General features: G+C 45.2%; 1 protein-coding gene across 3 annotated transcripts; it reads right to left on the minus strand.

Moving 5' to 3' along the window:
• Window positions 1-27,552, minus strand: LOC142195518 (betaine-homocysteine S-methyltransferase-like). 3 transcript variants are annotated; one of them, XM_075265370.1, is made up of 8 exons: window positions 27,404-27,552; window positions 22,898-22,965; window positions 7,914-8,068; window positions 5,224-5,327; window positions 4,046-4,207; window positions 3,594-3,799; window positions 731-807; window positions 1-505 (listed from the first exon to the last, which is right to left on the minus strand). In XM_075265370.1, exons 1-8 carry the CDS (start codon window positions 27,473-27,475, stop codon window positions 432-434), a joined length of 918 nt encoding a protein of 305 aa, XP_075121471.1. In that variant the 5' UTR covers window positions 27,476-27,552; the 3' UTR covers window positions 1-431. The 3 variants fall into 3 exon arrangements, with proteins under 3 accessions (XP_075121471.1, XP_075121470.1, XP_075121472.1); XM_075265369.1 differs by having other exon boundaries at window positions 7,902-8,068; XM_075265371.1 differs by lacking the exon at window positions 4,046-4,207 and having other exon boundaries at window positions 7,902-8,068.
• Between the last annotated feature and the right edge of the window lie 243 nt (window positions 27,553-27,795).

Genomic DNA, 27,795 nt, shown 5'->3' on the forward strand with positions numbered 1-27,795 from the left:
ATGAAAAACATGAATATGTTGGAGAATAAGGCCAATTATGTGGCTTAAGAATAACATTTTTAAATTGTTTTATTATTCATAAGAAAGTGACAAAATAAAGATCATTCTGCTACAAACCACAGGGATTCTGCAGCAAAATCGGCAAGTGTAAAATTCAGATTATGCGGATAATTTGCAGCTGATTTTACAGGATAATTTGTAAATGTCTTGACATTACAACTGTAATGGGTTGTGCTTATTCAGAGAAGATTCCAATGCAAATCTGCCATGTGTGAACGTGGCCTTTTGGTTCAACTACTGCAGGCCTGCAATAGGTAATACATGAAGAGAACAGTATTGTAATTAATTCCAATAATGAATTGTGTGTGTCAGTTATTACCCTCAAAATACATATGAGGATAAAATAGTGTTCTTTATTTTAAGAGGAAAAATTATGTTAAATTATTTCTTCTCAAAATCTCTCGTATACTTGCAATATCACTGGGAGTGGTCCGGCAGCAGCCCCCTACCAAGACAAATACATATAATTAGCAGAGGCGACAACTCGCACAAGAGATTGAACCTTTTTAGTAAACTTGAACTTTTAACTATGGAATGCAAAATGGTGTGGTAGAAATTGATATCTAAATATTATACATCAGTATTTTATCAGATGCACCTTTTGAAAAAATATTATGTATGTTAATTGACATAACAGAACATATGAATTAACTGTGATTTGACTACTCACCAATCCATCTTGCACCAAGCTGAACCCACTCTATGGCATATTCAGAGATAGCTTTGTCTGCATTTAACCCTTGCCAGCTATATAAAAAATATATAAAATATCAATAAGTGTTTCTCAATCACTCTTTGGCTATGGATTTATTAATCATTAGACAGTATAAACTTAGCCATGCAGTCTGAAAATGCAAAAAATTAATTAAAAAACCCCAAAAACCAACACTAGAATGTCCCTTTAAGCCTTGACACTCTGTGCCATACTATTACGTCGTGCTGTGTGTATAGTTAATGCTCAGCGCTGTAGTACTAGGTTTCCGCCATGTGAACATACCCTAAGAGCTTCCTATATACTTCCCATTCTTTTATAGCCATTCTTGGCTTTGACTTAAAACAACGCAGCAGAATCTGCAACAAGAAAAGGTGCGTTTCCACAACATGGTGCCTCAGGATAGGAAATGTAGATAAAGCATGACCTTCAAACGCCTGCCTTAAAACAAGACTTATGCTAGGTTGACATCTGCATTTGGGTTCCCGTTCTTTGGGTCCGTTTGGAGACCTGAAGAACGAAAACCTAATCCTCTTAAAAAGCAGTTACCCATGGACACCATAGACTAAAAATACTGAAAAATGGACTATTCTCTCTGCATTTTTCAAGCAGATTTGCGAAAGGAAACCACCAACGGAATCCATGTATGTACCTAGCCTTAGCAGCTTGGCTAGCCTATATAAGTTACACATGATACCTGCATCTCTCTCTTTGGTGGAAACAACTATATACTGTATATAAAGGTATATAGAGTAATATACACCATATGTATTGATTTTTCCAAGAAGAATGGGTCCCAGCAGGTCTTTTACCTTTTAATTTTTTACCTTTGGATGCATAAAGTACTGTGTTTGTTCACAAAACAAATACAATACAGCAAAGAATATAGTCAAGAAGCTCCTGCGTTACTAAATTGCTACTTTCTAAATTACCGTATTTTCCGGACTATAAGCCGCACATAAAAACCTACGATTTCCTCAGAAATCGTAAGTGCGGCTTATAGTCCGGTGCGGCTTATATATGGATGGAAGCGGCGGCAAAGACTGCGTGCCGCTTCCATACATACATAAAAGGCACCGTAAGGGTGCATTCACACTACCGAACGCCGGCGTGTATCACAGCCGTACACGCCGGCGTTACAGCAGGGCTGCCGGACACTTCCTATTCATTTCTATGGGAGCCGGCATGCGAGCGCTCCCTATAGAAATGAATGGAAAAAAGCAGTCCATTCATTTCTATGGGGAGCGCTCGCATGCCTGCTCCCATAGAAATGAATAGGAAGTGTCCGGCAGCCCTGCTGTGACACCGCCGTCCTGAAAGAGAACGTGAAACTTACCCAACGGTGCAGGGCGGGCGGGCGGGCATTCTGGCCTCCTCTGCCTCCGATGTTCCGTCCTTCTCCTCCGGCGCTCGCTGATAATGGCCGGGGCGCATGCGCATAATGCTTCTACTGCGCATGTGCCCTGGCCATTATCAGCTTGCGAGCGCCGGAGGAGGACGGAACATCGGAGGAAGAGGAGGCCTGAATGCCCGCCCACCCTGCACCGCTCGGTAAGTTTCACGTTCTCTTTCAGGACGGCGGTGTCACAGCAGGGCTGCCGGACACTTCCTATTCATTTCTATGGGAGCAGGCATGCGAGCGCTCCCCATAGAAATGAATGGACTGCTTTTTTCCATTCATTTCTATAGGGAGCGCTCGCATGCCGGCTCCCATAGAAATGAATAGGAAGTGTCCGGCAGCCCTGCTGTAACGGGGGGGGGGGTGGGGTGGGGTGGGGTGGGGTGTAGTAGTTTAACCTAACGTTTACGGTTGGGCTCTATCAGCATGATTTTGCTGATAGAGCCCCTCCTCGCCTGCCGAGCGCTTCCAATAGAAGCGGCTGGCACGCGGGGGGTTAAGCGGCCGCTGGCAAAGTCTGCCTGCCGCCGCTTTCAATAAGATATAATGCGCACCGGACTGCGGCTTATAGTCCGGTGCGCCTTATATATGAACCGAGACGGACTATAAGGCGCTCATGGGCAATGCGGCTTATAGTCCAGTGCGCCTTATAGTCCGTAAAATACGGTACTTACTGTAGCAAAAATGTATATTTACCCATATCCCATTACCCCATTTCCAGAAACGGAACATCACCTACACTAACCCACCTCCCAACCCATCATACTTTCCTGGATTCCTGTTCAGAACCTCCGAACGAAACGTCATTTCTTCAACGTGCGTGTGCATAATAGAAGCCTGAATGTCGGCATGTGCAATAGAGTCAGAGCCTCTATTACACATGCCGGCGCTCTGGCCCTATTGCACCAGTGCGGGCAGAAGTCAAGAGAAGAGGACAAGGCGGCACAGAAGGAATTGATCTCCAGGACACAGAAGACAGAGAAGTATGATGGTGTGGGGTCCTTAGTTAGTTAGTTAGGTAGGGCTAGTAGTCCGTGGGCTATCTAGGGAGGCAGGGAGGTGGTGTGAGAGGGGGAGGGAGTGAGAGGGGAATCTGAGTGAAGTGCAAAGCATCATGGTAGTTGTAGGCTAAAACAGCAGGAAGCTACCCATGTAAACAAAGTAAAGTGGATGCCAGGAGCTCACAGAGAAACTCAGAAATCACTCAAAACATTGCTAAAGGTATTTGGGTGCACTAATTAACTCATAACTAATTAACTCAATAGCACTAAAATACCTTTAAAAAAAAAAAAAAAAAAAAAGTTTTTTTTGCCTGGAAACCCCTTAATGAACAAACATTTCCCCATTATCATACACAGCAAATTACAAAAAGGCTTATGGAAAAAAATGTCTATATTTTGCTTATCTGCTGTAGATACATACCCCTGATTGTGGTCCCACTTCTCTCCACTATTGGGATAAACAATCCAGTCGATCTTTTGACTTTGTTTAGTGTTGGCTAATGTTAGGAGTGGACTAACAAATGCAGGTGAACAGCAATTCACCCCCACCGCCACCAGCTGGTTGGACTTTGCTACCACATTCACTGCTTCATCAAACGTATCTCCGAAGCTTGTTTGTGACGTACTCTAGATCGAGAATAAAAACAATGACCGTTTTATCAAGAACTGTATGCCTGCTCTGGGAATTAGTATATAATGGGGCAAACTACGGACGGGCAGTAGGTGTTCTATACAGTATGATACAATAGCATATTCTTAGAACAACAGAACTGACCTTTTTTGTGTAGTGAACCTACAGTGTATACAACCAGGATAATAGAAACATGCCATAATGGTATACATTTCCTAATGTTCTGCTTATTGATCACACACCTGACATGAATAGGAGAGCCAAGCTTTGTTATTTGGGAACTCTCTCATAAGCTGCACAAGTGCTTCTGCCTCCTTCTGACTGGGTATTGTCTCAAAAGCAAACAGGTCAATTCCAGCAGCAGATAAACACTGCATCTGTATTCGATGCCAATCTTTTAACTCCTGCCTCCAAAAGACACAAGAGAAATTATTAGGTCAACACATGATGGAAACCTGGACCAACATGTGTCAATGAAAGTGGCAGTAAACAATGACAAACATTTGTAAGGGGGCGTTCACACTACCGTTGGTGTCCGACAGGTAGAGTCCACTCCTAGTGTCCGCTCAAAATCTGGCACGGACATTAGGAGCAGACACTAGATGTGTCCGTGACACCTGTCATTTATTTAAATGGGCATCGGGTGCGTTCTTTTGCACTCCGTGCCTGTCCTTCCCTGTCCGCATGTAAAGATGTCCGACTTCTCAAGCGGACAGAAAAACCCGACATGTAGGGACACTAGGAGCAGACACTACCTGTCGGACACCGACGGTAGTGTGAACGCCCCCTAAATCACTTTTTCTGATGGAAACTCAAAGCATAGGGAGCATTGTAAAGTTTGTAGCAGCCATACAGGCCTTTATCCCCTCGATTCACAAGGGTCACTTGTTTTACAGGAAGCCAACAAGTGTATAATACCAGTATATTTTCAGAATGTGAGAGGAAATTGGAGTACCCAGACAAAACCCACACAAACATGGGAAGAACACAAACTCAGTGCAGGTGTTTCACTTGGTTGCATTTGAACCCTGGACCCCAACACAGCAGTTTTAACCACAGAGAGAAGTATTAAACAGTTATAAGGCTAATATTCCACAATGCAAAAACACAGCCTTTTTTGTTGCAATGTTTTTACTTTTTAAGCCAAACTTAGTAGATTGAGGAGACGGGAGAAGTACAAGAACTTCCTAAATATTTCCCATTCCTTTTATAGCCACTTTTGGCTTTAGCTCAAAAAAAACTCAGCAAAATCTGTAACAAAAAAAGCTGTGTTTCCGCAACGTGGGGCCTTAGCCGTACAACAGTTTCTAAACTGAATGGTTCATCCAGTCATATCTGCTGAATCTTGACCTCTATTTGCCAAAAACCTATCAAGTTTCCCACCAAAGCTTGGAACTGGAAGCAGAGGAGTTGTACTTACCTCAATACTCATGCCTTTAACATAATTTCCTGTGTACTCAGATCCATCATGGAGAAAAGCTCCATAAGGTCCTATTGATCCAGCAATTGTAATTTTCCTTTTTTCTACAAAACAAACACACCTATTAAAGTTCTTAAAATCACAAAACATTTTTTTTGTTACATCTAGAGAAAAACACTATTCAATACACAAAGCCTTCTTGTGTTACCTTGAAATACTAATGATACAATGTATTACATATTTTGTTCTTTCTATTACCTTTACTGAACATGTCAATTTGAACTATACATAACATTTTTTTTAATTCTAAGAATAATAATTACTTAAAAAGGGTCCACCTTCTGATCAGTTTTTAATAATACATAGTGTGGTGTCTAGGGCATCTATGCAGCTTCAATATGTTTCTGCAGTAACAGACTACAAACAAATCTTCTGTTGTCTGATCTTGCAGTCTGGTTGTTGTATGTCCTCTACTTATTGCTCACATACATTCGGTAGATTATCAGGAAGACAGAGGCAAATGAAAGTGTATGACTACAGGATCAGACTTCTTAAGGTTTGTTCATAGTTCGTTATCAAAGAGATGTATAAGGCCCCATTCACAAGGGGCAAGAGGGGGCGAATTCTGGCGTGGAATCCAGGTCATAATCCTCCCCCTCACAATGGTGGTCTATGTAGACCGCTAGGGTTCTTTTTTCCACTAGCGGTATGTTGCACCGGCATCCCGTTGCGGCAGTCACAATGGAATATGCACAATCGTAATTGTATGTGAACTAAGCCTAAGTCTGCATAAGAGCAGAAGGCAGAAAAAAAGATTTCAGTCAATTATTTGAAGTGTAGTATATTGTACTTGCATTGCAGTATAGTGTACTTGCAGTGCGGTATCGTGTACTTGCAGTGTGATATATTGTACAGCAGTGCAGTATAGTGTGCTTGCAGTGCGGTATAGTGTACTTGCAGTGCGGTATAGTGTACTTGCAGTGCGGTATAGTGTACTTGCAGTGCGGTATAGTGTGCTTGAAGTGCGGTATCGTGTACTTGCAGTGCGGTATCGTGTACTTGCAGTGTGATATATTGTACAGCAGTGCAGTATAGTGTGCTTGCAGTGCGGTATCGTGTGCTTGCAGTGTGATATATTGTACAGCAGTGCAGTATAGTGTGCTTGAAGTGCGGTATAGTGTACTTGCAGTGTGGTATCGTGTACTTGCAGTGTGATATATTGTACAGCAGTGCAGTATAGTGTGCTTGCAGTGCGGTATCGTGTACTTGCAGTGTGATATATTGTACAGCAGTGCAGTATAGTGTGCTTGCAGTGCGGTATAGTGTGCTTGCAGTGCGGTATAGTGTACTTGCAGTGCGGTATAGTGTACTTGCAGTGCGGTATAGTGTACTTGCAGTGCGGTATAGTGTGCTTGAAGTGCGGTATAGTGTATTTGCAGTGCGGTATCGTGTATTTGCAGTGTGATATATTGTACAGCAGTGCAGTATAGTGTACTTGCAGTGCGGTATCGTGTGCTTGCAGTGCGGTATCGTGTGCTTGCAGTGTGATATATTGTACAGCAGTGCAGTATAGTGTGCTCGCAGTGCGGTATAGTGTACTTGCAGTGCGGTATAGTGTGCTTGCAGTGCGGTATAGTGTGCTTGCAGTGCGGTATAGTGTGCTTGCAGTGCGGTATCGTGTATTTGCAGTGTGATATATTGTACAGCAGTGCAGTATAGTGTACTTGCAGTGCGGTATCGTGTGCTTGCAGTGCGGTATCGTGTGCTTGCAGTGCAGTATAGTGTGCTTGCAGTGCGGTATAGTGTGCTTGCAGTGCGGTATCGTGCGCTTGCAGTGCGGTATCGTGCGCTTGCAGTGCGGTATCGTGCGCTTGCAGTGCGGTATCGTGCTCTTGCAGTGCGGTATCATGCGCTTGCAGTGCAGTATCGTGTACTTGCAGTGCGGTATCGTGTGCTTGCAGTGCGGTATCGTGTACTTGCAGTGCGGTATCGTGTACTTGCAGTGTGATATATTGTACTGCAGTGCAGTATACTGTGCTTGCAGTGCAGTATTGTGTACTTGCAGTGCGGTATAGTGTACGTGCAGTGTGATATATTGTACTGCAGTGCAGTATAGTGTGCTTGCAGCGTAGTATAGTGTACTTGCAGTGTGATATATTGTACTGCAGAGCGGTATAGTGTGCTTGCAGCGTAGTATAGTGTACTTGCAGGGTGAATATTGTACTTCAGTGCAGTATAGTGTGCTTGCAGCGTAGTATAGTGTACTTGCAGGGTGATATATTGTACTTCAGTGCAGTATAGTGTGCTTGCAGCGTAGTATAGTGTACTTGCCGTGTGATATATTGTACTGCAGTGCAAGTAAAGTGTACTTGCATTGTAGTATAGTGTACTTGCAGTGTGGTACAAAGCTGAATATATATGTTACGATTCTTCACATTGTTTAGAAAGGAGTTATGCCACAAAGGATATTTATTCTCTATCTATAAGTATCTGATCGGTGGGGGACTGACCACTAAGAATAGGAATATGGATGCATCCCATCCAGCACAGGCACACCTACATCCAGCCTGCAGGATGCACAAGGGTACAACACCCTGTTTTCACCCTCTTCAGATAGAGGATAAGTATTCTTTGTGGGATAACCCCTTTGAACATGAACATGTTATAATAAGTTTTACCTAAGGACTGACTTGTGAAACGTTCAGCTGATTCTTTTGCTTGTTGTACTGCTACCGTAAAAAGGTTTGTGGCGTCATCAAAGTTAAGCCCAAGATGCTGGTTAAATCCTTCAATACTGGCTTGATAGGTTGCTGTGCTTAGAACATTGGCACCACTCTTAAGAAAACTGGACAAAAAGAATCATATCCTAAGCAACATGTTAAGAAATTATCATAAGCTAAATATCATATCATATGTAGCTGGCATGTTGTGCGCCAAATCATATCAACTACAGTCTAAAATATAAAAAAACAAACACCCTCAAAAGAAAAATGAAGGTAACGTGTGTATATGGGAAGTCACTATTCAAGGAATACTCAGTTTTTGTATAAACTTTGGACAAGTCACAGTGACATGCCATAAGGTTTGATCAGTGAGGGTCTGGTTAGTGGATGTAGGAAAACTTACAACTGCAGACTGTACCATACAGTTGAGGTTATCTCTGTTTTACCGTTTTTGGCGTGGTGGGCTTAGTGTTGTACGGACTCCCACACTTTCTATGAACCCAAACTATACTCTAAAAAGCTCTCAGAGGACTGACAGGTAGAGAGACACATCAGTCACAATCTGCATAAAAAATCCAAAAAAACCTCTGCTATTTCACAAGTTTTATGAAATAATAGGAACCCTTTCAGGACCAAGTGTCATTAATAGAGATGAGCGAACAGTGTTCTATCGAACTCATGTTCGATCGGATATTAGGCTGTTCGGCATGTTCGAATCGAATCGAACACCGCGTGGTAAAGTGCGCCATTACTCGATTCCCCTCCCACCTTCCCTGGCGCCTTTTTTGCTCCAATAACAGCGCAGGGTAGGTGGGACAGGAACTACGACACCGGTGACGTTGAGAAAAGTAGGCAAAACCCATTGGCTGCCGAAAACATGTGACCTCCAATTTAAAAGAACAGCGCCGCCCAGCTTCGCGTCATTCTGAGCTTGCAATTCACCGGGGACGGAGGTTTCCGTCCAGTTAGCTAGGGGTTAGATTCTGGGTAGGCAGGGACAGGCTAGGATAGGAAGGAGAAGACAACCACAACAGCTCTTGTAAGAGCTAAATTCCAGGGAGAAGCTTGTCAGTGTAACGTGGCACTGACGGGCTCAATCGCCGCAACCCAGCTTTCCCAGGATCCTGAATGGAATACACTGTCAGTGTATTCCCGTATACCCGATATATACCCCCGATACCCGTTCCAACGGTGTGCCCCCCCACCTTCACCCCAGAAATACCCTGCAAGTCCCCTAGCAATAGAATTGGGGCTATATACACCCACAATTTTTACTACTGGTATACAGTGCCATTGTCTGACTGGGAATTCAAAGAATATATTGGGGTTATAAATACCCTCATTTCTTGCTACTGCCATATAGTGCCAGTTTCTGACTGGTAATTCAAAGAATATATTGGGGTTACGTGCACCCACAATTTTTACTACTGGTATACAGTGCCATTGTCTGACTGGGAATTCAAAGAATATATTGGGAATACAAATACCCTCATTTCTTGCTACTGCCATATAGTGCAAGTTTCTGACTGGTAATTCAAAGAATATATTGGGGTTACGTGCACCCACAATTTTTACTACTGGTATACAGTGCCATTGTCTGACTGGGAATTCAAAGAATATATTGGGGTTATAAATACCCTCATTTCTTGCTACTGCCATATAGTGCCAGTTTCTGACTGGTAATTCAAAGAATATATTGGGGTTACGTGCACCCACAATTTTTACTACTGGTATACAGTGCCATTGTCTGACTGGGAATTCAAAGAATATATTGGGAATACAAATACCCTCATTTCTTGCTACTGCCATATAGTGCCAGTTTCTGACTGGTAATTCAAAGAATATATTGGGGTTACGTGCACCCACAATTTTTACTACTGGTATACAGTGCCATTGTCTGACTGGGAATTCAAAGAATATATTGGGGTTATAAATACCCTCATTTCTTGCTACTGCCATATAGTGCCAGTTTCTGACTGGTAATTCAAAGAATATATTGGGGTTACGTGCACCCACAATTTTTACTACTGGTATACAGTGCCATTGTCTGACTGGGAATTCAAAGAATATATTGGGAATACAAATACCCTCATTTCTTGCTACTGCCATATAGTGCCAGTTTCTGACTGGTAATTCAAAGAATATATTGGGGTTACGTGCACCCACAATTTTTACTACTGGTATACAGTGCCATTGTCTGACTGGGAATTCAAAGAATATATTGGGGTTATAAATACCCTCATTTCTTGCTACTGCCATATAGTGCCAGTTTCTGACTGGTAATTCAAAGAATATATTGGGGTTACGTGCACCCACAATTTTTACTACTGGTATACAGTGCCATTGTCTGACTGGGAATTCAAAGAATATATTGGGAATACAAATACCCTCATTTCTTGCTACTGCCATATAGTGCCAGTTTCTGACTGGTAATTCAAAGAATATATTGGGGTTACGTGCACCCACAATTTTTACTACTGGTATACAGTGCCATTGTCTGACTGGGAATTCAAAGAATATATTGGGAATACAAATACCCTCATTTCTTGCTACTGCCATATAGTGCCAGTTTCTGACTGGTAATTCAAAGAATATATTGGGGTTACGTGCACCCACAATTTTTACTACTGGTATACAGTGCCATTGTCTGACTGGGAATTCAAAGAATATATTGGGGTTATAAATACCCTCATTTCTTGCTACTGCCATATAGTGCCAGTTTCTGACTGGTAATTCAAAGAATATATTGGGGTTACGTGCACCCACAATTTTTACTACTGGTATACAGTGCCATTGTCTGACTGGGAATTCAAAGAATATATTGGGAATACAAATACCCTCATTTCTTGCTACTGCCATATAGTGCCAGTTTCTGACTGGTAATTCAAAGAATATATTGGGGTTACGTGCACCCACAATTTTTACTACTGGTATACAGTGCCATTGTCTGACTGGGAATTCAAAGAATATATTGGGGTTATAAATACCCTCATTTCTTGCTACTGCCATATAGTGCCAGTTTCTGACTGGTAATTCAAAGAATATATTGGGGTTACGTGCACCCACAATTTTTACTACTGGTATACAGTGCCATTGTCTGACTGGGAATTCAAAGAATATATTGGGAATACAAATACCCTCATTTCTTGCTACTGCCATATAGTGCCAGTTTCTGACTGGTAATTCAAAGAATATATTGGGGTTACGTGCACCCACAATTTTTACTACTGGTATACAGTGCCATTGTCTGACTGGGAATTCAAAGAATATATTGGGGTTATAAATACCCTCATTTCTTGCTACTGCCATATAGTGCCAGTTTCTGACTGGTAATTCAAAGAATATATTGGGGTTACGTGCACCCACAATTTTTACTACTGGTATACAGTGCCATTGTCTGACTGGGAATTCAAAGAATATATTGGGGTTATAAATACCCTCATTTCTTGCTACTGCCATATAGTGCCAGTTTCTGACTGGTAATTCAAAGAATATATTGGGGTTACGTGCACCCACAATTTTTACTACTGGTATACAGTGCCATTGTCTGACTGGGAATTCAAAGAATATATTGGGAATACAAATACCCTCATTTCTTGCTACTGCCATATAGTGCCAGTTTCTGACTGGTAATTCAAAGAATATATTGGGGTTACGTGCACCCACAATTTTTACTACTGGTATACAGTGCCATTGTCTGACTGGGAATTCAAAGAATATATTGGGAATACAAATACCCTCATTTCTTGCTACTGCCATATAGTGCCAGTTTCTGACTGGTAATTCAAAGAATATATTGGGGTTACGTGCACCCACAATTTTTACTACTGGTATACAGTGCCAATTTCTAACTAGGAATTCAAAATGCGCAAGGCTCCCGGAAAGGGACGTGGACGAGGCCGTGGGCGAGGTCGGGGGAATGGTTCTGGGGAGCAAGGTAGCAGTGAAGCCACAGGGCGTCCCGTGCCTACTCCTGTGGGGCAGCAAGCATTGCGCCACTCCACAGTGCCAGGGTTGCTTGCCACATTAACTAAACTGCAGGGTACAAACCTTAGTAGGCCCGAGAACCAGGAACAGGTCTTGCAATGGCTGTCAGAGAACGCTTACAGCACATTGTCCAGCAGCCAGTCAGACTCTGCCTCCTCTCCTCCTATTACCCAACAGTCTTGTCTTCCTTCCTCCCAAAATTCCGAAGCTTTACAGAACAATAACCCAAACTGTCCCTGCTCCCCAGAGCTGTTCTCCGCTCCTTTCATTGTCCCTCAACCTGCCTCTCCACGTCACGATTCCACGAACCTAACAGAGGAGCATCTGTGTCCAGATGCTCAAACACTAGAGTCTCCTCCATCTCCGTTCGATTTGGTGGTGGATGACCAGCAACCCACCCTCATCGACGATGATGTGACGCAGTTGCCGTCAGGGCATCCAGTTGACCGGCGCATTGTGCGGGAGGAGGAGATGAGACAGGAGTTGGAAGAGGAAGTGGTGGATGATGAGGACACTGACCCGACCTGGACAGGGGGGATGTCAAGCGGGGAAAGTAGTGTGGATGTTGAGGCAGGTGCAGCACCAAAAAGGGTAGCTAGAGGCAGAGGCAGAGGTCAGCAGCTTAGGCGAAGCCAGGCCACACCCGGAATCTCCCAAGATGTTCCAGTTCGTACCCAGCCCCGAAAAACTCCCACCTCGAGGGCACGTTTCTCGAAGGTGTGGAGTTTTTTCAAGGAATGCGCCGAGGACAGATATAGTGTTGTCTGCACAATTTGCCTCTCGAAATTGATTAGGGGCTCTGAGAAGAGCAACCTGTCCACCACTTCAATGCGCCGTCATTTGGAATCCAAGCACTGGAATCAGTGGCAGGCAGCAACGGCAGGACAAAGGCCGCCTGCCGTTCACGCCACTGCCACTGCCTCTGCCACTGCCACTGCTGACTGTGCTGGCGATGCACTCCAGAGGACGAGCCAGGACACCACTTCATCTGCCTCCGCCACTTTGTTGACTTCTCCCTCATCCTCCCCTGTTCCTGTCTTATCTCCTTCTCCTGCACCATCAAAGGCACCATCAGGCGCTTCTTTACAACAACCCACCATCTCTCAGACATTGGAGCGGCGGCAGAAATACACTGCTAACCACCCACACGCGCAAGCCTTGAACGCCAACATCGCTAAACTGCTGGCCCAGGAGATGTTGGCGTTCCGGCTTGTTGAAACGCCTGCCTTCCTGGACCTGATGGCAACTGCGGCACCTCGCTATGCCGTCCCTAGCCGTCACTACTTCTCCCGGTGTGCCGTCCCCGCCTTGCACCAGCACGTGTCACTCAACATCAGGCGGGCCCTTAGTTCCGCGCTTTGCACAAAGGTCCACTTGACCACCGACGCGTGGACAAGTGCATGCGGACAGGGACGCTACATTTCACTGACGGCACACTGGGTGAATGTAGTTGAGGCTGGGACTGCTTCCCAAACTGGCCCGGTGTACCTCGTCTCCCCGCCTAACATTCCTGGCAGGGACACGAGAAGAACACCCCCCTCCTCCTCCTCCTCTACCGCCTCCTCCTCCGCCACCGCCTCCTCCTCCGCCACCGCCTCCTCCTCCGCTGTTAGATTGACCCCAGCTACGAGTTGGAAACGTTGCAGCACTGGCGTTGGTAGACGTCAGCAGGCTGTGCTGAAGCTGATCAGCTTGGGGGACAGACAGCACACTGCCTCCGAGGTGAGGGATGCCCTCCTCGATGAGACGGCAATATGGTTTGAGCCGCTGCACCTGGGCCCAGGCATGGTCGTTTGTGATAACGGCCGGAACCTGGTAGCAGCTCTGGAGCTTGCCGGACTCCAACATGTTCCATGCCTGGCCCACGTCTTCAACCTAGTGGTGCAACGTTTCCTAAAGAGCTACCCCAACGTTCCAGAGCTACTGGTGAAAGTGCGGCGCATGTGCGCCCACTTTCGCAAGTCGACAGTAGCCGCTGCTAGCTTAAAATCTCTCCAGCAACGCCTGCATGTGCCACAACACCGGCTTTTGTGCGACGTCCCCACACGCTGGAACTCAACGTTTCAGATGTTGAATAGAGTGGTTGAGCAGCAGAGACCTTTGATGGAATACCAGCTACAAAACCCTAGGGTGCCACAAAGTCAGCTGCCTCAGTTTCTCATCCATGAGTGGCCATGGATGAGAGACCTTTGTGACATCCTACGGGTGTTTGAGGAGTCCACAAGGAGGGTGAGCTCTGAGGATGCGATGGTGAGCCTTACAATCCCGCTCTTGTGTGTTCTGAGAGAATCCCTGATTGACATCAGGGATAACTCAGATCACACAGAGGAGTCAGGGATAGCATCCGATCCGTCACAGCTGGAGAGTAGGTCCACACATCTGTCCGCTTCATCGCGTTTAATGGAGGAGGAGGAGGAGGAGGAGGAGGAGGAGGAGGAAGAAGAGTTGTCCGATGATGTGATGGTGATACAGGAGGCTTCCGGGCAACTTCGAATCGTCCCATTGTTGCAGCGCGGATGGGTAGACATGGAGGATGAGGAGGAAATGGAGATTGAACTTTCCGGTGGGGCCAGAGGAGTCATGCCAACTAACACTGTGGCAGACATGGCTGAGTTCATGTTGGGGTGCTTTACAACCGACAAGCGTATTGTCAAAATCATGGAGGACAACCAGTACTGGATCTTTGCTATCCTTGACCCCCGGTATAAAAACAACATCTCGTCTTTTATTCCGGTAGAGGGGAGGGCCAATCGCATCAATGCTTGCCACAGGCAATTGGTGCAGAATATGATGGAGATGTTTCCAGCATGTGACGTTGGCGGCAGGGAGGGCAGTTCCTCCAGTAGGCAACCAAGTTCTCACCGGTCCACACAAACGAGGGGCACACTGTCTAAGGTCTGGGACACCTTGATGGCACCCCCTCGCCAAAGTGCCGCCACAGAGGGTCCTAGTGTCACCAGGCGTGAGAAGTATAGGCGCATGTTGCGGGAATACCTTTCCGACCACAGCCCTGTCCTCTCCGACCCCTCTGCGCCCTACACGTATTGGGTGTCGAAGTTGGACCTGTGGCTTGAACTTGCCCTATATGCCTTGGAGGTGCTGTCCTGTCCTGCCGCCAGCGTCCTATCTGAGAGGGTGTTCAGTGCAGCCGGTGGCATCATCACTGACAAGCGCACCCGTCTGTCAGCTGAGAGTGCCGACCGGCTCACTTTGATAAAAATGAACCACCACTGGGTAGAGCCGTCATTTTTGTGCCCACCTGTGTAAAGCACCCCAACATGAAACTCCATGTCTGTACTCAACCTCTCCAATTCCTCCGCATCCTCATACTCATCCACCATAAGCGTTGCACAATTCTGCTAATACTAGGCTCCCTCCACCCTGATTTCCCCCAACTCTGCTGGTTAGAGGCTCCCTCCACCCTGATTTCCACCAACTCTGCTGGTTAGAGGCTCCCTCCACCATGAATTGGTCCAAACTGGGCTGTTTAGCGGCTCCCTCCACCATTAATTGGTCCAAACTGGGCTGGTTAGAGGCTCCCTCCACCATGAATTGGTCCAAACTGGGTTTTTTAGAGGCTCCCTCCACCATGAATTTGCCCAAACTGGGCTGTTTAGAGGCTCCCTCCACCATGAATTTGCCCAAACTGGGCTGGTTAGAGGCTCCCTCCACCATGAATTTGCCCAAACTGGGCTGGTTAGAGGCTCCCTCCACCATGAATTGGTCCAAACTGGGCTGGTTAGAGGCTCCCTCCACCATGAATTTCCCAAAACTTGGCTGTTTAGAGGCTCCCTCCACCATTAATTGGTCCAAACTGGGCTGGTTAGAGGCTCCCTCCACCATGAATTTGCCCAAACTGGGCTGTTTAGAGGCTCCCTCCACCATGAATTTGCCCAAACTGGGCTGGTTAGAGGCTCCCTCCACCATGAATTGGTCCAAACTGGGGTTTTTAGAGGCTCCCTCCACCATGAATTGGTCCAAACTTGGCTGTTTAGAGGCTCCCTCCACCATTAATTGGTCCAAACTGGGCTGCTTAGAGGCTCCCTCCACCATGAATTGGTCCAAACTGGGTTTTTTAGAGGCTCCCTCCACCATGAATTTGCCCAAACTGGGCTGTTTAGAGGCTCCCTCCACCATGAATTGGTCCAAACTGGGGTTTTTAGGGGCTCCCTCCACCATGAATTTCCCAAAACTTGGCTGTTTAGAGGCTCCCTCCACCATTAATTGGTCCAAACTGGGCTGGTTAGAGGCTCCCTCCACCATGAATTTGCCCAAACTGGGCTGTTTAGAGGCTCCCTCCACCATGAATTGGTCCAAACTGGGTTTTTTAGAGGCTCCCTCCACCATGAATTGGTCCAAACTGGGCTGTTTAGAGGCTCCCTCCACCATGAATTTGCCCAAACTGGGCTGTTTAGAGGCTCCCTCCACCATGAATTTGCCCAAACTGGGCTGTTTAGAGGCTCCCTCCACCATGAATTTGCCCAAACTGGGCTGGTTAGAGGCTCCCTCCACCATGAATTGGTCCAAGCTGGGTTTTTTAGAGGCTCCCTCCACCATGAATTTGCCCAAACTGGGCTGGTTAGAGGCTCCCTCCACCATGAATTGGTCCAAACTGGGCTGGTTAGAGGCTCCCTCCACCATTAATTGGTCCAAACTGGGCTGTTTAGAGGCTCCCTCCACCATTAATTGGTCCAAACTGGGCTGGTTAGAGGCTCCCTCCACCATGAATTTGCCCAAACTGGGCTGTTTAGAGGCTCCCTCCACCATGAATTGGTCCAAACTGGGTTTTTTAGAGGCTCCCTCCACCATGAATTGGTCCAAACTGGGCTGTTTAGAGGCTCCCTCCACCATGAATTTGCCCAAACTGGGCTGTTTAGAGGCTCCCTCCACCATGAATTTGCCCAAACTGGGCTGGTTAGAGGCTCCCTCCACCATGAATTGGTCCAAGCTGGGTTTTTTAGAGGCTCCCTCCACCATGAATTTGCCCAAACTGGGCTGGTTAGAGGCTCCCTCCACCATGAATTGGTCCAAACTGGGCTGGTTAGAGGCTCCCTCCACCATTAATTGGTCCAAACTGGGCTGTTTAGAGGCTCCCTCCACCATTAATTGGTCCAAACTGGGCTGGTTAGAGGCTCCCTCCACCATGAATTTGCCCAAACTGGGCTGTTTAGAGGCACCCTCCACCATGAATTGGTCCAAACTGGGTTTTTTAGAGGCTCCCTCCACCATGAATTGGTCCAAACTGGGCTGTTTAGAGGCTCCCTCCACCATGAATTTGCCCAAACTGGGCTGTTTAGAGGCTCCCTCCACCATGAATTTGCCCAAACTGGGCTGGTTAGAGGCTCCCTCCACCATGAATTGGTCCAAGCTGGGTTTTTTAGAGGCTCCCTCCACCATGAATTTGCCCAAACTGGGCTGGTTAGAGGCTCCCTCCACCATGAATTGGTCCAAACTGGGCTGGTTAGAGGCTCCCTCCACCATTAATTGGTCCAAACTGGGCTGTTTAGAGGCTCCCTCCACCATGAATTTGCCCAAACTGGGCTGGTTAGAGGCTCCCTCCACCATGAATTGGTCCAAACTGGGCTGGTTAGAGGCTCCCTCCACCATGAATTTGCCCAAACTGGGCTGTTTAGAGGCTCCCTCCACCATGAATTTGCCCAAACTGGGCTGTTTAGAGGCTCCCTCCACCATGAATTTGCCCAAACTGGGCTGGTTAGAGGCTCCCTCCACCATGAATTTGCCCAAACTGGGCTGGTTAGAGGCTCCCTCCACCATGAATTGGTCCAAGCTGGGTTTTTTAGAGGCTCCCTCCACCATGAATTTGCCCAAACTGGGCTGGTTAGAGGCTCCCTCCACCATGAATTGGTCCAAACTGGGCTGGTTAGAGGCTCCCTCCACCATTAATTGGTCCAAACTGGGCTGTTTAGAGGCTCCCTCCACCATGAATTTGCCCAAACTGGGCTGGTTAGAGGCTCCCTCCACCATGAATTGGTCCAAACTGGGCTGGTTAGAGGCTCCCTCCACCATGAATTTCCCAAAACTTGGCTGTTTAGAGGCTCCCTCCACCATGAATTTGCCCAAACTGGGCTTGTTAGAGGCTCCCTCCACCATGAATTGGTCCAAGCTGGGTTTTTTAGAGGCTCCCTCCACCATGAATTTGCCCAAACTGGGCTGGTTAGAGGCTCCCTCCACCATGAATTGGTCCAAACTGGGCTGGTTAGAGGCTCCCTCCACCATTAATTGGTCCAAACTGGGCTGTTTAGAGGCTCCCTCCACCATGAATTTGCCCAAACTGGGCTGGTTAGAGGCTCCCTCCACCATGAATTGGTCCAAACTGGGCTGGTTAGAGGCTCCCTCCACCATGAATTTCCCAAAACTTGGCTGTTTAGAGGCTCCCTCCACCATGAATTGGTCCAAACTGGGCTGTTTAGAGGCTCCCTCCACCATGAATTGGTCCAAACTGGGTTTTTTAGAGGCTCCCTCCACCATGAATTTGCCCAAACTGGGCTGGTTAGAGGCTCCCTCCACCATGAATTGGTCCAAACTGGGCTGTTTAGAGGCTCCCTCCACCATGAATTGGTCCAAACTGGGTTTTTTAGAGGCTCCCTCCACCATGAATTTGCCCAAACTGGGCTGTTTAGAGGCTCCCTCCACCATGAATTTGCCCAAACTGGGCTGGTTAGAGGCTCCCTCCACCATGAATTGGTCCAAACTGGGTTTTTTAGAGGCTCCCTCCACCATGAATTTGCCCAAACTGGGCTGGTTAGAGGCTCCCTCCACCATGAATTGGTCCAAACTGGGGTTTTTAGAGGCTCCCTCCACCATGAATTTGCCCAAACTGGGGTGTTTAGAGGCTCTCTCCACCATGAATTTGCCCAAACTCTGCTGGTTAGAGGCTCAATCCACCCTGATTTTCAAAACAAATGTTGGTGCCAACCTCAACTTACTACAAGGGCCAAATTCACTGCTGGTGACAAGCTCTCCTCACTGCAAGTGCCAAATACACATGTTTCAAGGTGTTTTCCTACTGTCAGAGAGGTGGTATTGAGTGTGTAAAGTGTGTAGTTGTTAGGCTGTGATGTTGGGGTAATAGAGGGTCTTTGGTGTGTTAGATGCCCCCAGACATGCTTCCCCTGCTGTCCCAGTGTCATTCCAGAGGTGTTGGCATCATTTCCTGGGTTGTCTTAGTGGACTTGGTGACCCTCCAGACACGGATTTGGGTTTCCCCCTTAACGAGTATCTGTTCCCCATAGACTATAATGGGGTTCGAAACCCATTCGAACACACGAACATTGAGCGGCTGTTCGAATCGAATTTCGAACCTCGAACATTTTAGTGTTCGCTCATCTCTAGTCATTAATTCTCAGGCCACATTTAGCCCTTTGGTGTGCATTGCTTTAAAAAGCAGTATATTTTTTAATGGCTATGCATATCTCAACTATTTTTACCATGTTTTTTTCAAAAAACATAAGGCTTGAAATAAGTAGCTTATTTGTCAAATTAGTTGAATATTTTTTTTCGCTAGAAGTAAAAAAAATGGTATAAAATTAAGCCAGCAACATGTTTAGACAGGTCAGGCTCATCTGATTGTGATGCTTTTATCCCCATGAAAATTTCTGCCTCTGTTGCAGGGATAGTCAGTTATTTAAAAATATGCAAATGAACATAGCTTGGAGTGGCGAATGGCGCTTCGCTACTCCAAACTGCTGTGCCTCACACTTATCTATTATGGCCTCCTTTGCCATAAATAGAGGCACCATTTTTCATAAGGAAACAAAGCATTACATTCAGGTGATCCTGACCTCTGTGTGTAGCAGGTGTAATATGATTGACCCTGGTGACAGACTCCCTTTAAAGGGGCTCTATCACTGGGAAAAATCATTTTTTATCTAAACACATGCTTGCATAGGCTTTAGAAAGGCTATTCCACACTTACCTTTTGTATGTAGATTGCTTCAGTGGTCTCTGAATAAGTCCGTTTTTATTCATATGCTAATGAGCCTCCAGCCAGTACAGGAAGTTCCCAGCAGCCTCCTCTCTCCCATTATCTTCTATGTGTGTGAAGCAAACAGGAAGCTGAGTCATCAGCAGCAGCAGGAGCCGTCTCCCATAGAAAACAATAGGAGAGGTGTGCACCTTCTATCGTGCACTAGTCTAATTAGCATATGAATATAAACGGACTTATTCAGAAACCAGTGAGGCAATCTACAAACAAAAGGTAGGTGTGAAATAGACTTTCTAAGGGCTATGCAAAGGTGTGATTAGTTAAAAATGACTTTTCCTAGTGATAGAGCCCCTTTAAAGGCATTTTCTGAAATTAACCTGGATCTTGGAAAACTTCTTTAGGTTGTGGCCCCACGTTTCCGGGCAGAAAGAAGGTAAGAGGATGTCATTGTTGGTTTGGAAGGAAGAAACCACCTTAGGCAGAAAAGAAGGTGGTGGACAAAGGACAACCTTGTCCTTAAAGAGGACCTTTCACCATATCCGGGCACAGGCAGTTCTATATACTGCCAGAAAGCTGACAGTGCGCTGAGTTCAGCGCACTGTCGGCTTTCCCGATCTGTGCCCGGTGTGAAGAGCTTACGGCCCGGTACCGTAGCTCTTCTATGGTCAGAAGGGCGTTTCTGACTGTTAGCCAGAGACGTCCTTCTGCCTCGCGGCACCAATCGCGCTGTGCTGTGGAGCCGGGAGGAACGCCCCCTCCCTCTGCTCACACAGCTTGTCCGTAGACGAGCATTATCAGGAGCGGGAGGGGGGAGTTCCTCCCCGCTCCACAGCACAGCGCGATTGGTGCCGCGAGGCAGAAGGACGTCTCTGACTAATGGTCAGAAACGCCCTTCTGACTGTAAAGCGCTACGGTACCGGGACCGATAGCGCTTTACACCGGGCACGGATCGGGAAAGCCGACAGTGCGCTGAATTCAGCGCACTGTCAGCTTTCTGGCAGTATATAACACTGCCTGTGCCCAGATATGGTGAAAGGTCCTCTTTAAGGAAAACCAGACAGGGAGGTTTCTGGGACAGGACAGCCAGTTTGAAGACCCTATGAATGGAACTAATGGCCACCAGGAAGGAAACCTTCCAGGACAGAAGATGAAGAGAAATATCACACAAAGGCAACCTGAAGCACCTCAAGGATGAGATTCAGGTCCCAGAAAGGAAGGTACGGAGGAGCTCAGTATGCCACTCACTGCAGGAAGTTTTTCACCTGAGGTTGGAAGGCCAGGGTCTTCTGAAAAAGAATGGAAAGGGACAAAACCTACATCTCGGCTTAGGTAGTCTGCTGCCCAGTTGTCCAGGACTGGAATGTGAACTGCTAACAGGGCCGGAACATGATACTCCAAAGAAAAGAGCGGGAGGCCTCCTGCAAGGCTGCACGGCTCCTGGTGCTCCCCCTGATTATTCAAGAAGACGACTGCGATGGAGCTGTCGGTCTGGACACTGACCAGACTCTCCTGGATTGAGAGAGATCCAATGAGACAGGGCTAAGAAGATGGTCCTCAGACCCAATAAGCTGATCTGTAGAGAGGTCTCAGTTTTGGACCACAGGCACTGAATGGTCAAGAAACCGAAGACCACTCCCCAGCAAGAAAGACTGAATCAGGAAGTTGAGGCTGAATGGAGACTTGTCCCATAGGGCCACAATCACCAATTGCAGTGGACACGAGTGGAACTGAGCAAAGAGAACGGCTTTGAAGATCAAGACCTTCATGCACAAATAAAAGGAGCATGGAGAGTTCCTCTGAATGCAGGACACACCAGATCAGAGTGCCAGGATCTTGCCCTGCATATTGAGGATCATATCAAGGAATTCCTTGCGCTGAGAATGCACAAGACAGGACTTTTCCTCATTGGTGAGCCAGCTGATCCAAAGTAAGGAGATCCAAGGTGATCCGGAGGCTGGTCAGATTGTATGGAAACTGAAAATGATTCAAACCCACTGTAATGCAAAGGAGGAAGATGTCTTTGGACGACTCTGGGGGAGGAGAGAGCTTTTTCTTCCTGTAGCCTCAGAGATGAGCTTTTCTAGGCCTTTACCAAAAAAGCCAACCCTGAACATCCTGAGAGAAGGGAAGAGCCACGACCACCTTCTTAGAGGAGGATTCATTGTTCCATAAAAGGATCCAAATCATACGGCGGATTGCCACTGCGTTGCTTCCTTTGTAGAAAGCATCACATAGGTACTTGGAAGTGTTCAGGATTTCAGAAACAAGCAGCTGATTGTCCTTGAGATGGGCTTCACTAAAGAGACCCTTCTGAAACTGTTTCGAACAGGAAATGCGGGCCTTGCTGACCCAAGAAACACGGAGAGTTATCTCAAATGTTGTGTCTCTCAAGACATACTGGATAAAGTCCTGTAGAAACTGCAGGCTGCAGGAATGCTGAGGAGAAGAGTAACAGAAAAAAAACCAGACATTCCAGAGGGGGAGAAGAAACCCCTCCGACAGGTTTTCACAAGTCCACATGATAGAACAGGGAATAAAGGTCCTCCCTATGGCCATGACCATGACCTCCCCATGACCACTCAGAATGTCTAGGAGGGAGCTAGGGGGCTTACCCAGTCCGCCATCTTCACCCACTCAGTGAATCTCACACATAGTAGTGGGGTCACTGGCACTCCAGCCGCAGATGTGGCGAGTGGGGACTGGGTGACCAGCGAGGTGCCCTGTTACAGAGTGCTGCGCCTGCAAGGGGGTACAACAAGTGTGGCACACATGCTGAAGACCCCTCTGCACCTGAAAGGAAAATAAAAATAAAAACAATGTAAGACAGAAATACCTGAGTCAGGTTGTGTTTGAGGCTGAACTAATATCTTGATATTCCTAGTGTAAGCCTCCTAGTGGCTAGGTCTATACACATGGTGCTGTGTTCCCCAATGAAATAGGCAAGAGACTGCAACGTGGGGCCTCAGCCTTAATGTTCAACATCCCAAGTCTACAATACAAGTACACTGCAAAAACTTACTTGGTATGGACAGTCTTAATTGCTTCAGGATTAGTATGAAGAAGTCTTGCACTCCACAGTGGATCTCCCTAGAACAGAAAAGACAGGAATACAGCAAAAAAAAAGAAAAAAAAACAACTAATCACAATGAAATGGAATATCCAATGAATCTTTCTGAACCCGGAATTTTAAAGGAACAGTCAAGAATGGACAGTGTTATGTTTATGCAAGGACTGAGGGGATGGTGAAAGAAACAGAAAGTTTCTTTGATATTAGTGTAATCCCTATATCATGTGTCACCTTCTGAGTAAATATACATTGCACAGCGTGTGAGAGTACTTCTTTAAGAAACAGTTCAACAATTATTTTTGATTTTTTTTCAGAAATTCAATTCTATAAATTACAGTGTTCAAGTTATCGGAGTTGGTGGTTTGGCCTACTTGATCCACAGTCCTGCTCAAAGTCTGCTTCAAAAAAAATCTGTATGAACATACTCCTAGATTCCCACTGATCCTAAAAATGACACGGCAGCATCACTGGTTTACCATTACCTCCCCTTCACTTTTTTCCTGCACAGTGGTCACAGCGCTCCAGCTACCAAATGTGCAGGGAACTAAATTTAATCCCAAATAATTATAAAGTGATGCATTTCCAAGTGATATGCCATTACTTTGGTAGTATTTGGTACACTAGGCCTTTGGTATTAAAGCAGCTCAAGTTTCACCTTTAGCATGATAGTTGCCATCTATAGAAATATGTTATATGGCCTATATTCGCTACCATCAGGTTTTATTCAGATGTTGTACTACAAATTTATAATAATATTATATATATACTGTATATAATATTTTATATCAATAAGAAAAGATGTACACAAGCTGTACGTAATAAGTGCTATTGAGAAAATCATAAGTAAAGTACACAATATTGGAAGGGGGAGGGGCTAAGGCCCCATGTTGCAGAAAGGCAGCTTTTTCTGTTGCAGATTTTGCTGTGTTTTTTTGAGCCAAAGTCAAAAATGGCTACAAAAGAAATGGGAAATATATAGGTAGCACTTATACTTCTCTTTTCTACTCAATCTACTCTTGGCTTTGGCTAAAAAAAACTGCAGCAAAATCTGCAACAAAAAAGCTGCGTTTCCACAACGTGGAGTCTCAGTCTTAAGCTTTTTTTTTTTTTTTTTAGAGACACAACCATGAGTGGCCACAAATGGAATTGGAAATATAAAGTTTACACCTATCCCTGCTAAATCCACTCCTGGGTTTGGCTCAAAAAAACTGCAGCAAAATCTACAACAACAAAAGCGGCTTTTCTGCAATGTGGGGCCTCAGCCTAAAGAGGTTGTCTAGTTTCAGCAAACAAACATTATTGTTTAGATCCATTCAATGACTACTTCAAGTGGATAAAAATCAATCCATGGTCATGTGATATACAGAGATGCACCATGCGTTACAAGGCAGATATCTAGTTATTATATAAATATTTAATCACTTTCCTGGTCCCAGGAATTCCAGTGATGTCACAACCCCTGGGTCATGTGATCGAAGGCAACTTTTTACTCCCCAGGTCATTACATGCACTCCTCCCCCAATCTCAGGAGGTAATTAATAGCCTGTGCTATGGGGCTGGTCTATAGTAAAACCAGTACCACAGAACAGCTAATTAATTACCTGTCTGATTGAGGGAGGAGAGGGGACAGAACAACTTGGGGAGCTGAATGCGGCTTCTATTCACATGATCCAGGGGTTGCAACGTCGCCAGAACTCCTAAATCGGTCAAAAGTATCCCCAAGACCAGGTAAGTAAATAAATACTCCAGAGATAAACTGTTCAAAGTACAATACAATGCTGAATGACAAGATTGAGGTGTAAAAGTGATTGTCTGGTTCTGGTGCTAAGCTTATAGTTCTGGGCCAATAGAATTCCATTCCATCAGTCTGGACTTTCATGTTTCCAATTACTTGTATAAGCAGACCTGCAGCTTCCACAGTAATAACTAAAGATAGCTGTATTCCATACACTGACACATTACCTGTATACCCTGCAGCCTCCATAGTAATATCTATTAGTGTTAGCTGTATTCCATACACTGACACATTACCTGTATACCCTGCAGCCTCTATAGTAATATCTATTAGTGTTAGCTGTATTCCATACACTGACACATTACCTGTATACCCTGCAGCCTCCATAGTAATATCTATTAGTGTTAGCTGTATTCCATACACTGACACATTACCTGTATACCCTGCAGCCTCCATAGTAATATCTATTAGTGTTAGCTGTATTCCATACACTGACACATTACCTGTATACCCTGCAGCCTCCATAGTAATATCTATTAGTGTTAGCTGTATTCCATACACTGACACATTACCTGTATACCCTGCAGCCTCCATAGTAATATCTATTAGTGTTAGCTGTATTCCATACACTGACACATTACCTGTATACCCTGCAGCCTCCATAGTAATATCTATTAGTGTTAGCTGTATTCCATACACTGACACATTACCTGTATACCCTGCAGCCTCCATAGTAATATCTATTAGTGTTAGCTGTATTCCATACACTGACACATTACCTGTATACCCTGCAGCCTCCATAGTAATATCTATTAGTGTTAGCTGTATTCCATACACTGACATATTACCTGTATACCCTGCAGCCTCCATAGTAATATCTATTAGTGTTAGCTATCCTCTATACACTGACATATTACCTGTATACCCTGCAGCCTCCATAGTAATATCTATTAGTGTTAGCTGTATTCCATACACTGACACATTACCTGTATACCCTGCAGCCTCTATAGTAATATCTATTAGTGTTAGCTGTATTCCATACACTGACACATTACCTGTATACCCTGCAGCCTCCATAGTAATATCTATTAGTGTTAGCTGTATTCCATACACTGACATATTACCTGTATACCCTGCAGCCTCCATAGTAATATCTATTAGTGTTAGCTGTATTCCATACACTGACACATTACCTGTATACCCTGCAGCCTCCATAGTAATATCTATTAGTGTTAGCTGTATTCCATACACTGACATATTACCTGTATACCCTGCAGCCTCCATAGTAATATCTATTAGTGTTAGCTATCCTCTATACACTGACATATTACCTGTATACCCTGCAGCCTCCATAGTAATATCTATTAGTGTTAGCTGTATTCCATACACTGACACATTACCTGTATACCCTGCAGCCTCCATAGTAATATCTATTAGTGTTAGCTGTATTCCATACACTGACACATTACCTGTATACCCTGCAGCCTCCATAGTAATATCTATTAGTGTTAGCTGTATTCCATACACTGACACATTACCTGTATACCCTGCAGCCTCCATAGTAATATCTATTAGTGTTAGCTGTATTCCATACACTGACACATTACCTGTATACCCTGCAGCCTCCATAGTAATATCTATTAGTGTTAGCTGTATTCCATACACTGACACATTACCTGTATACCCTGCAGCCTCCATAGTAATATCTATTAGTGTTAGCTGTATTCCATACACTGACACATTACCTGTATACCCTGCAGCCTCCATAGTAATATCTATTAGTGTTAGCTGTATTCCATACACTGACACATTACCTGTATACACTGCAGCCTCCATAGTAATATCTATTAGTGTTAGCTGTATTCCATACACTGACATATTACCTGTATACCCTGCAGCCTCCATAGTAATATCTATTAGTGTTAGCTATCCTCTATACACTGACATATTACCTGTATACCCTGCAGCCTCCATAGTAATATCTATTAGTGTTAGCTGTATTCCATACACTGACACATTACCTGTATACCCTGCAGCCTCTATAGTAATATCTATTAGTGTTAGCTGTATTCCATACACTGACATATTACCTGTATACACTGCAGCCTCCATAGTAATATCTATTAGTGTTAGCTGTATTCCATACACTGACACATTACCTGTATACACTGTAGCCTCCATAGTAATATCTATTAGTGTTAGGTTACTGTCCTCCATACACTGACACATTACCTGTATACCCTGCAGCCTCCATAGTAATATCTATTAGTGTTAGCTGTATTCCATACACTGACACATTACCTGTATACCCTGCAGCCTCCATAGTAATATCTATTAGTGTTAGCTGTATTCCATACACTGACACATTACCTGTATACACTGTAGCCTCCATAGTAATATCTATTAGTGTTAGGTTACTGTCCTCCATATACTGCCACATTACCTGTATACCCTGCAGCCTCTATAGTAATATCTATTAGTGTTAGCTGTATTCCATACACTGCCACATTACCTGTATACCCTGCAGCCTCCATAGTAATATCTATTAGTGTTAGCTATCCTCTATACACTGACATATTACCTGTATACACTGTAGCCTCCATAGTAATATCTATTAGTGTTAGGTTACTGTCCTCCATACACTGCCACATTACCTGTATACCCTGCAGCCTCTATAGTAATATCTATTAGTGTTAGCTGTCCTCTATACACTGACATATTACCTGTATGAGTAGACCTGCAGCTTCCAGTTCAGTAGACAAGCCTCCACTCAGTACTGTAACTTTTTCTGCCATACTAGCTGTTCTCAGTGCTAGCAGTCCCTAGAAACACTGCTCAATAGTGGACTCTGGACTGCCATCTGCATTAAGTATTAATGTGACAGTCAGCCGAACCTACAGATGGCGCTGTGGTGAATGCTTTAACCTCAAAACAAAACACACAGTCTAGGTCGGAAAACGAAAGCAACCAATCTCCGGGCCTGCAGGAGTGCGCCCTCTACTGTCAGTATGTCGGCAATAACACACTATTAGAAGACAGCATTTTGGAGACTGGAGTCCAGCAGAACAGCGACTGAGTCCAAATCTAAAACTACAGCTCCCAGAAATCATTTCCA

The sequence above is a fragment of the Leptodactylus fuscus genome, chromosome 2, assembly GCF_031893055.1.
Source record: "Leptodactylus fuscus isolate aLepFus1 chromosome 2, aLepFus1.hap2, whole genome shotgun sequence".
NCBI lineage: Eukaryota > Metazoa > Chordata > Amphibia > Anura > Leptodactylidae > Leptodactylus > Leptodactylus fuscus.

What these genes read in the sequence shown, in the direction of transcription:
- LOC142195518 (XM_075265369.1), bottom strand. Translation starts at nt 27,475, where the DNA reads ATGGCAGAAAAAGTTACAGTACTGAGTGGAGGCTTGTCTACTGAACTG. An exon ending in GGCTCTCCTATTCATGTCAG is followed by an intron (nt 3,800 to 4,045) that starts GTGTGTGATCAA and finishes TTCTCGATCTAG; the next exon opens with AGTACGTCACAAACAAGCTT. An exon ending in GCTTGGTGCAAGATGGATTG is followed by an intron (nt 506 to 730) that starts GTGAGTAGTCAA and finishes TTGTCTTGGTAG; the next exon opens with GGGGCTGCTGCCGGACCACT.